This window comes from Manis pentadactyla, chromosome 14, assembly GCF_030020395.1.
Source record: "Manis pentadactyla isolate mManPen7 chromosome 14, mManPen7.hap1, whole genome shotgun sequence".
In the NCBI taxonomy this organism is placed as follows: domain Eukaryota; kingdom Metazoa; phylum Chordata; class Mammalia; order Pholidota; family Manidae; genus Manis; species Manis pentadactyla.
In genome coordinates, this window is record NC_080032.1 from 44,046,781 (window position 1) to 44,060,600 (window position 13,820).

The 13,820-nt window shown below is 40.2% G+C and overlaps 1 protein-coding gene across 13 annotated transcripts in view; it reads left to right on the forward strand.

The window, feature by feature from the left end:
- The window catches only part of THRB (thyroid hormone receptor beta), a 370,782-nt gene extending 357,743 nt beyond the window's left edge, over positions 1-13,039 (forward strand). For all 13 annotated transcript variants that reach the window (XM_057491371.1, XM_057491372.1, XM_036886123.2 and 10 more), the window contains 2 exons: positions 1,818-2,076; positions 8,230-13,039. In XM_057491371.1, coding sequence (XP_057347354.1) covers positions 1,818-2,076; positions 8,230-8,471 — 501 coding nt within the window. In that variant the 3' untranslated portion in view covers positions 8,472-13,039. The remainder of the gene's footprint in view (positions 1-1,817; positions 2,077-8,229) is intronic.
- The last annotated feature ends 781 nt before the right edge of the window (positions 13,040-13,820 follow it).

Here is a 13,820-nt window from a genome sequence, read left to right on the forward strand (position 1 = left end):
TAATCAGACTTGGCTGCAGAGGGGGCCTGCCAAGTTGGTGTACTTTGTGACACATTTTTTTAAATGGTTTGATGTAATCAGATCTGATTTCTCTTTGCTGTTTTATGCCTATGGTTCTCAAGAGTGGGGTACCCAGTCCAGCAGCATGAGCATCTCCTAGGAATCTGGAGAATGCAGAAACTCAGAGGGTAGGGCCAGCAATGTGCTGACCAAGCCTTCAGGTAATCCTGAAGGCATGAAGCTGGAGTCAAACCCAGTGCCCTAGGCATGAAAGCCAGCCTCTGCTGCTGCAGCCATTCTCCTTCCTACCTGTGAGGCAGCCGTTCTCCTTCCTACCTGTGAAGGACCTACCCAAGCTCAGGCTTCCTCTTTCCTACCATGCTCTTGGGCCAGGAGTCCCCAGATGTGAATGACAAGTACAAACGAGAACCTAATTAAAGGAAATCACAGTCATTTTGTTTTAATGAGGGGAAGGAGAGAGTTCACATGTATGGATTCCACAACCAAATATGAAATGACTTTTATTCTGTAACAAAAGCTAAGCAATTTGAGATTAAATGTAAGGTGGCTAGGTTGAGTTCATGAAAAATATGAAATACCAGTATTTGAAGTGAAATTCAGTAGTAGTAGTATTTTTATATAATAACCTAAGCCAACCGAGTTCAAATGTGACCAAGAGTATTTCTGAAAAGGAATTTGCACCTGCTGTAATGAAGAGATAGAAATTACATGTAATTTACAGAGTCACTATGGAAACCTAGTTATTTCTAAAGTACTTCGGAAGAGTGTGTCCTCTTCCTTTCATGGCATTGAATTCTGACAGATCGAGCTTCAAATCCTAACCTCACCCACAAAACATTGATGTGACTCCCTAGCATGTTACTCAACCTCTCAGTGCCTGGATTTCCACATCTGTAAACAAAATTACAATATTTATGTCACTGCATGGCTGTGAAGATTTAACAAGCTGATGTATGTGAATCAGCACGATGCTCAATTCATCAGCAATACCCATTAACTAATAGCCTTTCAAACCATTTTGATAATGGCATTTAATTAAACATTCTCCCTCTCCAGAAAATAAAACCCTACTTTGTTTCATTATTTTGCTCAGCAAAGTTCTTTTTTTTTTAAGTTTATTATTAATGTTACCACATTATCACAAATCCTAATTCACAGGACCACCCAATGAGCTTAAAATGAGATTAGCACACTGACAGAGAGACACAGTGTGCAGGAGGTGTGAACCCGGCCTCACCACTGCCCCTCACTCACTGGGTGACTTGGGCAAAGCTACGCCTCTGGGCCTCATGCATAACACGCATCTGTGAAAGATCTTCTAGGTCTTTGCCCCTTAGAGCCTCAAGGAGCAAAGTTGCTCAAAAAAACCCAAGAGAGGCACAGTCACCAGCTAAACAGTAGAGTCGGCTGTTGACTAATAGAGCTACAGGACAAAAATGTTGGTAAGTTTAACATAAACCCTACTTTTAAGCAGCTATCAACTGGTGTTATAATACAAACCCTCAGAGTAAGGAAGTAGTTTCACACACGACTGTAATACCATCATAAGATCTATATCCATCATGAAAGAAATGCAAACAACTGAGATTATAGTTAGTGAAGATTATGACCAACTTGGAGTATGGATAATGGTTGTTGAACATTTGCAGCCAAGTAGGAAGAGAACGTCCACGAACTCAGAGGGTGCAGGGCTGATGTTGATCACAGGAAATTCTGCTGCCATTAAGATGCCCCGTGTCCTTCCTGATTGACATTTGTCCACTCGTTCTTTGCTGATGTGGGCTGGTTCTTTTCAGCTGCCATGTGAAGACCAGATAATCCTCCTCAAAGGCTGCTGCATGGAGATCATGTCCCTTCGCGCTGCTGTGCGCTATGACCCAGAAAGTGAGACTTTGACCTTGAATGGGGAAATGGCGGTGACACGGGGCCAGCTGAAAAATGGGGGTCTTGGGGTGGTGTCAGACGCCATCTTCGACCTGGGTATGTCGCTGTCGTCTTTCAACCTGGATGACACAGAAGTAGCTCTCCTTCAGGCTGTCCTGTTGATGTCTTCAGGTGAGTATGCCCAGGCTTGTTACTGGGCGTCAAAAGCGCTTTGGCTTGTCTGGTGCTGATTCAGATCATTTGATGAGTTTCCAGTCCCCCATCAGCTTCAAAATAAGCTCACTCTCCTTCATCAGGCAACTGGGGGTTTGCCAGTAAGCTGGGAACCAAGGAGGGTGTCAGGTGTCTGAGGCTTTTGGCAGACTCCCAGCATAGTGGGGAAGCCGCAAAGCAGCCATCTTAAAGACTCTGTGGAACGGCCCACCTTCCATGGACACTACCCAGCCTGCCCTTGTCCAGTTCTGTGCACACAGGCTATGGGTAGGAGTGACCATACCATTCTGCTCATGGCTTAGCTACAAGTTTCAGTTATTTATTGCTATATATAGCACACCACTCCAAAACCTCATGGCTTAAAACATCCAGGATGGCTGGGGTCGGGGCTGAGGCATCAAACACAGCTTCAAGCCTCTCTCCACGCAGCCTCTCCTCTGACAGGGTAGCTGGCCTCTTACATGGCTGGTGGAGTCCAAGAAAGAGAGTTCCAAGCACACAAAAGCAGAAGTCACAGATCTCTTCAGGCCCAGTGTTAAGTCATACAGCGTCACTTCTGCCATATTCTATTGGTGCAAACTAGTCCCAGCACCAGCCCAGACCCAAGAGTCCACCTCTCAATGGGAGGAATAGAGAAGAATGTGCAACAGTGTTCAACCTGCCATAGTTCATTATCAAGACCTTTAATGCCCATCAGTGAAGAATGGATAATAATACTGACAGTTTTTTCTTCAGGGATTATGTTATAATAAATTTTAAAAATGCAGAACACATCAGACTCTAAGGAAAGCTAGTCTTTCAATAGAAAGTGATGTCAGAGCTCCTCTGCATTTTCAGAGCACTCTGAGTCTACCTGTGCTCAGCACATGTCCCATCTAGCTCTCTGCCTAACTTGACCATCTCTCCCTCTACCCTATTTATTTTTTGAGACATATCTCTATATGTCTAGTTGTATACTTAGCACTTAGGCTAGTGTTTAGTAAAATTTGAGAAGTGTTTGTTGGATAAATGAGTGAAAGATGGGTAAAATATCAGTCACAAGTACAAGAAGAATCCTTTACAGAGTTGATCCCAGATAACTCAGTAGAATTCCTTTTTTTCAAGCTGATCTAGAAACTGATTTGATACAGAAAATTCAGTATGGCAGACTTTTTTAAAAAATAAATAATTCCTTTTGTTACAGAAAACCTCAAACATAGACTAAAGTAGATCTTAGTAGAATGTACCTTTCTATATACGGTGGTGGACAGGCCTTAGGCGGCCCACCATGTTCCCAATGTCTGATGTTCACAGCCTTGTACAGCCCCCTCCTGTGGAGTGTATGCAGAACCCATGGCTTGCTTTAATAGAATATGGAGAATCCAATGTCACCCACACATAACTGTTACATAACGTTATGTAAGATTCCCTCTCGCTAGCAGACGAGCTCCACAGACTCACCTCACTGGTGTGATGCAGGGAGAAACGGGCATGCAGTCCTTACATAGAATTATTCTTCAAGAAAAAAATGTGTAACTTACCTAAGGACTCCCTCTGTGACCTTGTGGACCCCCTAGCATCTCTGGGCTTCAGTGGTCCTTTAAAATAAATTGAACTAGACAAGTGATAGTTATATTCCTGGAGTGGGGATTCAAGGTAATTTTTAGCTAAGATTTTAAGGGTTCAAAGTTTTAAATACTGTTAAGTCACAGATTGAGAAAGCTATTTCTTTTACAACTTTCTGTTTATATCTCCTTCTGAATAAGGAAGAAGAGGGGGTCAGTTTGGTATTAGTCTGCCTCTAACACCCCTCCAACACTTGCTAACATCCCTCTTTAACAAAGAGAGTGGATATCAGGCGTAGTCCTCAGCAAGAACTTTAGCTAAAAGTTAATATAGTTTTTTGCCATACATCCATTTTTGTGGCTATCTTCTATTTATGGCAAATGGATTTTCATTTACTGAACAATATAATGCTTCCTCTGTTGTGAGTCAGTTTAGCAGATTATTAAGTGAATCATCTAAGCAAGGAAGATAAAGACAGCATGTGGAGATGGCAAACATAAATATGATGATCAAACTCTATCAGACACTTGACTAAATGATTCTTCCCAATTCTCTGATGTTTATGCTGCTGTACACTGCCTGGCAGTCATGTAACATGCGTAATACATTTTTAAAGTTTTTTTCTACCCTAGTGACCTGGACACTTTTCATTAATACCACCAGGACCAGAAAAACGTAATTCAAGACACTTTAGATTTGGTGAATGACAGCTGTGTGAGACCCCAGTTCTGCCTCCTCATTGTCCCCTGTCTCAGGCCTTTTTTTTCCCAAGGCCTGCCTCGGGAGCTACTACCGCTGAGGGCTTTGGTCATGCAGGGATAAGAGAGAGATCCATAAGAAATACCTTTCAGAAATTTTGTTTTAAAGAGTTAAAAGCAGTCTTTGCCCGTTAAAATGTTTCTCCATAAACATGTTTAGGATGACTTGAGCATCATCAGAATGTCGCTTCATTTTCTCTGTATCATTTATATGACCACCTTGTCTTTGTCTCACAGCAATGGATAGTTCTGATGCCACAAAACCCAGGAGCACATCCAGAGCTTCATTATGTTGACTTTCTGTTAGAGCACAAGTTAAAGGATCCTGTGCAGAATTGTTCTGGGGCATTCAAAGAAAGAAGACTGAGGGAGAAACAGGGCTTGAGTAGCTCCACAGGGCAGTATCGTCAAATATGAAGGAAAACAGAATAAAAATGCACAAGCTACAATTTGAGCTGAACAGGGTATTAAAGCCCATATATTTTGTTTAAGCTCAAGAAGGGTGGATTGGGACATTAGCCCTGATTCTCCTTCAGATTAAGCAGAAACTGATTGAGGTTTTTGCTAATACAGATACTTCAATAAACGGACACTTGAAGTGTGGATTTATTTGATCAGACCCATAAAAAGCAAACTGAGGAGAACTTTGAATTCTTCAAAGCTGTAGGAAGAATTCATACAGGTTTATAGATTACTTTTTTAAATTTTACTTTATTGAGGTATAATTGACTTAATATATTATTTTCAAATGTACATCATAATGAGTTGATACTTATTTATATTGCAAAGTGATCACCTCAGTAAGTGTAGTTAACATCCATCCCCACACACAGTTACAAAAATTGTGTCTTGTAATGAGGACTTCTAAGACCTATTGTCTTAGCAACTTTTGAATATGTAATTCAGTGTTACTAACTATTCTGACCATGCTGTATACTACATCCCCATGAGTTATTTATTTTATCTCTGAGAGCTTGTACCTTTTTAACCCTTTCACTCATCACACCTACCCTCCACCCCCAGCCTCTGGAAATCACCAATCTCTTCCTGTATCTATGAGCTTGGGTTTATTTGTTTGTTTTTTATATTCCACATATAGTAAGATCATATGGTATTTGTCTTCCTCTGTCTGACTTATTTCATTTACCATAATGCACTGAAGGTCCATCCATGTTGTGGCAAATGGCAAGATTTCATTCTTTTTTATGGCCAAGTCATAGTCCATTGTATATATGTACCACCTCTTCCTTATCCATTCATCTAAAGATGGACATTTAGGTTGTTTCCATATCTTTGCTATTATAAATAATGCTGCAAAGAACATGGGGGTGCCTATATCTTTTCAAGTTAGTGGGGTTTTTTTTCAGATAAATATCCAGCAGTGGAATTGTATTTTTAATTTTTTGAGGAACCTCCATACAGTTTACCAGAGTGGCTGCACCAATTTACATTCCCACCAACAATATACCAGAGTTCCCTTTTCTCTCCATTCTAGCGAACACTTCTTATCTCTGTCATATTGATAATAGCCATTCTAAGAGGTTTAAGGTAATATCTCATTATGGTTTTGATTCGCATTTCCCTGATGATTAGCTATGTTGAGCATCTTTCATGTACTTGTTGGCCATTTATATGTCTTCTTTGGAGAAATGCCTATTCACGTCCTCTGCCATTTTTTAATTGGATAGTTTGATGTTTTGCTATTGAGTTGAATGAGTTATTTATATACTTTGGATGTTAACCCTTTATCAGATATGTGATTTGAAAATATTTTCTCCCTTCGGTAGGTTGTCTTTTCATTCTGTTGATGGTTTCCTTTGCTGTGCAGAAGCTTTTTAGTTTGATATAATCCCACTTGTTTGTTTTTGCTTCTGTTGTCTTTGCTTTTGGAGTCAGATCCAAAAAATCATCACCAAGACCAGTGTCACGGAGCTTACCACCTATCTGTTCTTCTAGGAGTTTTATGGTTCCCGGTCTTACATTCAAGTCTTTAATCCATTTTGAGTTAATTTTTGGGTATGGTGTAAAATAGTCATTTTCATTTTTGTGAAAGTGGGTGTTCAGCTTTCCCAACACCATTTATTGAAAAGACTGTCCTTTCTGCATTATGTATTATTGGTTCCTTTGTCATAAATGAATTGACCGTATATGTCAGTTTACTTCTGGGATCTCTATTCTGTTCCATCGATCTATGTGTCAGTTTTTACACCAGGACTGTACTGTTTTGATTAATATAACTTTGTCATACAGTTTGAAATCAGAAAGTATGATGCCTCCAGCTTTGTTCTTTCTCAAGATTGTGTTACCCATTCAGGGTTTCTTGTGGTTCCATACAAATTTTAGGATTGGTTGTTCTACGAAAAGTGCCATTGTACTTTTGATGGGGATTGCATTGAATCTGTAGATTGCTTTGGGTAGTATGGACGTTTTAACAATATTAATTCTTGCAATACATGAATATGGCATATCCTTTCATGTGTTTGTGTCATCTTCAATATCTTTCATCAATGCCTGATAGTTTTCAAAGTACAGGTCTCTTACCTAGTTATTAAAGGTTTCTGTAGGTTTTTATTCTTTCTGATGCAATTGTACATAGGGTTGTTTTCTTAATTTATCTTTCTGATAGTTCATTGTTAGTGTGTGGAAATGCAACAGATTTTTGTAAGTTGATTTCATGTCCTCCAATTTTACTAAATTCATTTGTTAGTTCTAACAGTTTTTGGTGGAGTCTTTAGGGTTTTCTATATAAAATATCATGTCATCTATAAATAGTGAAAGTTTTACTTTTTTTTTTCCAATTTGGATGAATTTTATTTCTTTTTCTTTCCTAATTGCCCTAGCTATGGCTTCTTGTCTTATTCCTAATCTTAGAAGAAAAGCTTTCAGCTTTTCACCACTGAACATATTAGTTGCGAGCTTGTCATATATGGCCTTTGTTATGATGAAATGTTTTTCCTCTATACCCACTTTTGTAACGCACGTGTTTTTTGCAGCCCAAATGTACCCCAGTCCTCTAGCCTTCTCATGACATCCCTTTATCATTTTTTTAAAACTGCCTGTGTCCCCCTCCACATATCGTGGTCCTCCCAAGATTTGGGATGATTTCTCAGTCTTTATGTGGTCATGGTCTCCTCTATCTCTGATTTCCACTGTGGAAATCTTCTCTTCTCTACACAGAGTGACATCCCTCTTCTTTTCATTTTAATTCCCCCAAAACACCACCAACACAAAGTTACTACAGGTAGCAAAATTTTACTAAAGGTATAAAGGAAGAGGAAGAGTGGGTCCATTACAGCCTAGTAAACAGCTAAAAATGGATATTGTGCCTCCTTGTCCTCATGAGAATTTCTTTCTACTTGACATTCCTCCTTGGCATCTAGGCCTCTCCTGTTCCCAATCTCTTTTCACATCTCCCCCTCTCTGCCTGTCCATGCTTATCCTCCCCTCTTTCCTAGGCAGCCAGTGGAAACTAAAAACCTTTCCTTCATTATGCAGAATATTTCAGCTCTCTAGTCAAGGCTTTTCCTTCTGTACCCTGGTAGGAGGCATCCCCATTCACACCCATGAGGTGATTTCTCTAAACCAGAGATATTAATCTGTACAAAGTACTGACTCCTTTCATGTAAGTTATGCCACTCTCTGGTATCTTGGGCCCTGATGCCCAGACTTCATGTTGCATCCGTGATCATTCCTAACAGTTGAAAAGCCCCCAGATCTGCCCACATCACACTAAAGGGCTTGAACTTCACAAGGCAAGCCTTCTCCTTTCTACGTCTGAATTAACTTCCATCTTATTTCTTCTCCTTAGATCGTCCAGGGCTCGCCTGCGTTGAGAGAATAGAAAAATACCAAGATAGTTTCCTGCTGGCCTTTGAACACTATATCAATTACCGAAAACACCATGTAACACACTTTTGGCCAAAACTCCTGATGAAGGTGACAGACCTGCGAATGATTGGAGCCTGCCATGCCAGCCGCTTCCTGCACATGAAGGTGGAATGCCCCACAGAACTCTTTCCCCCATTGTTCTTGGAAGTGTTTGAGGATTAGACTGACTGACTTCATTCTCATAATTCCTACAGCACTACTGGGTGTCATTTCATTCCATTGCCTAGCTCTTTTTTGTTTGTTGCTTTGTTTCTTTGTATTGGGAGGGATTGTTTGGGGTCAAAGGGAGGTAGTTCTTAGCATAGACATGGATGAAATTGCCCCTTGAATGCGGGTACTTGTAACTATTGCATTTTGTTATCTAGTCCTTTGATGTGAATGCTTTGAAGGTTTTACAGTTGTGGAGGTGGGGTGGGGACAATCATTAATTCACCAGCACCAAGCCATCACCAGCTCCCATCTGGTCAGAGACTCAAGCAAGCAAAATGGCACAGCAGAAGACTAAAGAAGCCTTAAAACCAAGATAATATGTTCAGCTTGATCCAATCCTGATTTTTCAGGCTCAGATTAGCATGGCACAGACCACCTTTAGTTAGAAGTAGCTTTCAGCTTCCTAGGGAAAGCTCTGAAAATTTTTGATTTATTCAAGAGCATGCTGTTCACAGCACTCTTCATTCTCAACTAGCTGCATAACTGGGAATGTATAAGAATGTTTGTTCCTGAAAAAAATCAGCTGTCTTTTCACTGTAATTTCTATGATCCTGTGATTTAATTCAAGCTATACAACGGTGTGACTCAGAGATGTGCAGGTACTTGACTGATTGAGGCCATAAGGACAATTTTCTTTAATGAGCCCAAAGAAATTGGAAGTCTTTGTGAAGGTTAATGACTCAACAATTTCCAAAAATCCACATAGTATTACCTCATCCTAGGAGGCTTCTTTACAATGTAGTCTCAGAGAAAACTTCCACACAAATCAAATCTATTTACAGAATGTTGTCACTTCTCAGTGACATGGGATCCATTATTTCCCAAACTCCTGAAGTTATTTCTCCTGATTGCATCTTTGCTGTGCTGACAACAGAGTTTCCCCTGGGTCAAATCTAATCGAGGAGAGATAACAAGCTGAAATTTGAATTTTTCTCTGGGGCAGTTCTGAGGAGAGAGTAGTGAGGTACCACTCTGAGTTGAAGGAAATACAGGGTGCTGAGAGCCTCTTCAGGTACAGAGGGTTTGAGGAGGCTTCCTTAGATCCTTAGGCTCTCTGCTCAACGTATGAATGTTTCCTAGTTCCATTTTTCCTCAGATTCTTAGGCTTGACTATTGCTAAACAAAGACTGGCCTGGCCACTGACCCTCTCTGTCCCTATAGCACTGCCCTGACAGATACCCAGCAGAAAACACCTGCAGACCGTGCACATGAACCTTCACTACCATCTCTGCCTCACCCACCTCCCTGGTGACAAATGCTGGAGTGCTTGTGCCTAGAAAACAAACGGTGACCCCCTACTGGCTTCAACATCAGAAAACAGGCACTGGATGTCCCCACGCAATTGAACGTATCTCATTTTTCACTGGCATAGTAGACAAAAACTATTCCTTTGGCTGCCTTGAACTGCCTTATCCTGGAAATATTGGGGAAAATAAGCCATATCAGTGAGATTTACCTAAAAACAAAGGAATGTAAGTCACTGTGAAAACCCAGTGAGCTAATTCTTTTTAACTGGCTCAGAATTCAGAATGTCTGAGTTCTAGTTTGTGCTTTATCAACTGGTAGATTTGTGACCTTTGGGTCTGGGTTTTTTCATCTATTGAATAAGTCGTGAACTCTAAAATGTTACCCATTCTTAATATTGTACAAATTTCAGGGGTGGGAGTAGTGGGAATCTGGCTCTTTTGATGGTTTCTTTCATATTCAAATTTCTAGCTTTATTAGAAATTATCGCCTTCGTCACAGTTAAGGAAAGTATATTTGGTATTGATTCATAATAAGAATTTGACACTCTCATCAACTATTTAGAGAAAGGTAGGATGACCTTGGAAGAGGGAGAGGAACCGCTTTGAAAATCCCAAGTATGACTGGAAAAAATCTTGGAAGAAAGTATGTTTTATGCACTAAAGCAGTTATACCAGCCTCTGGGGAAAAAGAGACAAGGACATTGCTGTGGAACTTGCTAACCAGAGAAAGGATGCAGTGAAGTTCATGGGCAGATAACTTGCTTTGAAGATTGTTTGTTTGTTTGTTTTGGTTCTGTTTTCCTAGGCAGCCTCTAGCCAGTCACCCTAACTTCTTGCTTTGTTAACATCTCAGATCGCCCTGTTGACTCTCCTCGGAGAACTACTCTTTGAAACATAACTGCATAATCACCATCTACGCTCCAGGGTTACTCTGAGAAGCTTTGTGGTGTGGGGCAAGTTTCCCCCCAGAAGGGAATAAGAGGAAGGCATGAGGGGCGGTGGGCATTGGAGGGTTCATAGATGAGTTGGGTATCATGCCTTCCTAGGAAAGTGTCCTCAATTTGACAGAGATTCTGTAGTACATCAGACACACCCAGATTCAAATATAAGTACAGAGCCTACTCTAAAGCTAAACTGGAATGCTTTGAGGATTAACCATGATTGGGCACTGGCCAAATACTGTAGTATATCTACAGTAATCCAGCCAGTCCCAAGTAAATTTATGTTTGATCCTCAGCTCCTTAAAGTATTGCCTTAAACAGGCAAATTGCTGATCTAAAAATCTTGTTGAAGACTGAATACTTTATAGTGAGTAGAACAAGACTCCAGGTACTTCAGGTTGAAAGGAAAGGTTACAAGGGCTTAAAGCATCATGACTCCAGTGGTCAAGTGATTCATTTCCTCTGTAACTGATTAGGGTACTTAGTGCATCTCAAGGCTCCATCTCCTAAGACTCAGTTAGGAAGGATTCGCTCTGGATTTTTTAAAACCTTTTTTCTTATTGTCCGGACTTTCAAATCAAGTGTGGACCTGATGGAAACCCCTCATGGTGGGGAGACATCCCAGGAGAGCAGAACACACCCGTACAACCGGAATTCTTATTTATAAATTACTTAACTTTTGGGGATGAGTGGTATGGTGTGTGTGTGTGTGTGTGTGTGTGTGTACTCTTCAACTGAGACATGCAGTATTTCCAGAAATATTGAAAAAGTAAGAACTTAATGATTCTGCTCAAAACACCATGTGCTGCCTCAGAGCTTTTTCTAGTTAAATGAGCCTCGGTCCTCAAGGACGTGCTTGCCGGGTTGATGCCTCAGCCCAGCGATGCACCCTCACCTGTGCCCCGAGTGACACCTCTTCCGTCTGCAGCATGGTCATCCAGGTGGACCGCCAGGCCCAGCTCTGCTCCAGCAACGCCTTTGTCATTGCTCTTCCGTGATCAGGTGTGCAAACCTCGGCCACTCCTCAACACTAAGCCCCCACAGACTCAGCTTCCATGGGACTGCTGAGCACCCTCAAAGCATGTCATTGTCAGTGATACATTTTTTATTCTATGGAACTCTAACCTATTGGTGTCATATTGACCTTTTGCTGCATGAGTCATGAATAGTGAAATCGGTCTTATGGTTTTTGAAATGTAGCCAGCATTTGTAAGGCTAAACCTTTTTCATAAACTGAATTTAAGTGAACCACCAAGTCACAGATCCTATTCCCAAAGGAGAGTCCTTACAGACATTTGAATCCCTTGCCCTTTCCAATGGCGGTGGCATCAGGTTCTAAAATAAGCTCATCATTTTTCCTGTTATTTTAATAATATGGAAATATTAGCATAGTGTTTCTTTTGATAGTGATAGATTATAATCCATATTTAAATTTTATAGAGAAGAAATTTTATTGTACTGTGATGTAGATATTTATTTTCCAGGTAAGGATTTGCCCGGTGTGTATTTTTTACAATTGAAACGTTTTACTTTAATCTTTAAAAAAATACATTAAAAACATACACAAAAAAAAACAGACTAGGGGTAAAAAAAGGTTTGGCCTTATCACAGAATTTTTACTGTGCTGTATAAATGTTTGCAAATGCAAAAAGTGTGCATTTCTAGTGTGTTTCCACATGAATTAATGCCTCCTTCCAGAGCAATATCGTGCAGGTAAAAACGCTGTTTGTGGCTTTCTTAAAGCTTAAAGCTGACCCACCTTATGCACAAGACAATCAGATGTAAATCTGTCCTCCTCAGGATGCAGATAATACTCATGTAAATTACAGAGCACAATGTAAGACAAAAGAAGACACTTTATTTAATTGCACATGTATTGTTGATAGAGAAGATATCACAGCACGAATGAGCTGACGGTAAGCCACTTCTTTCTTTTGGTTCTTCCTAATTAACTTGGCATTTTTCATTTGACTCTAGAGCCAAATTAGTTCTCTATGCTTTCTCCAGAGAAAAGACTTTTTCCCCCCATAGTGTTTTCATGTCCCAAGAATCAGAAAAATATCACGAAATAAGACAAGATTAACAGTCATAGGAAGATTTGTGTTTTGCAAACGGTGTTAAGTGATATTGCTAGGTTGGTAATATTTTTTTCAGCCTAAAACTCTGTGATCAAAATGTTTTAAATTATCCAAAAAGAAAATTTGTATATTTGGGAAAAATGGATTTTTACATAGCTTTTGTATGCAGATATCAAATTGTAAGTATGAATATAGTGGGTGTAGATAAACTCAAAAGCTTCAATTCTAAAAAAAAAGAAAAAGCTTATAACTGATACACCTTCTTGTCTCCTTCTTTAAACAGTATTATTTCCTACATGGGGATAGGATTGTTTACTTTTCTCACCTCAGCTGCTTCCAAAGGGAGGGACACAGGAATACAAGGGCATTTGTTTCATAAACATCCACTTGAATAAGCAAATTTCCTAGGAAGGAAGGTATGGGGGCAGGAGGAAGATAGAAGTAAAAGGCTGTGGCGATGACCTCCTTGGAGGGGCCACAGAAGTGGGGTGAGAAGGGAAAAGTTAGGTGTTTGCAGCTCAAGGACTATATTCATCTTATCTCAAAATGTTCCAAAATATTATTAACGGAGTTATACTAGTATCAGCTATCAATATATATCTCAATCCCTATTATTCTGAACACATTACTTAGGACTCTCTGTGGTAAGTAACCATAAGCTAAATCAAACTGGCTTAAGCATAAAGGAAATTTATGGACTATAATATCTGGAAAGTCCAAGGGTAAACAGTCCATGGCTGGATCTGGGTGTTCACTTAGTATTGTCAGAAGGTACCCATTTTTATCTCTGTGGAAATTTTCCTTTGCAGAAGTTTTCTTCATGTAGACTTCATGCTCACATAGTCTTTTACCTTACTGTGACCCTCAGTAGCTCCAAGATCAGCCTTACTGCCTCAAACCAGTGGAAGGAGCATTTCTTTTCCCCAACTGTTCCAGTAAAAATCCTGGGCCTGATCCTCTTTACCCAAATCATGTCACACGCCCATTCCTGAGCCAACCAATGTGCTGAGGACAGGTATACTAATAAGCTTATTC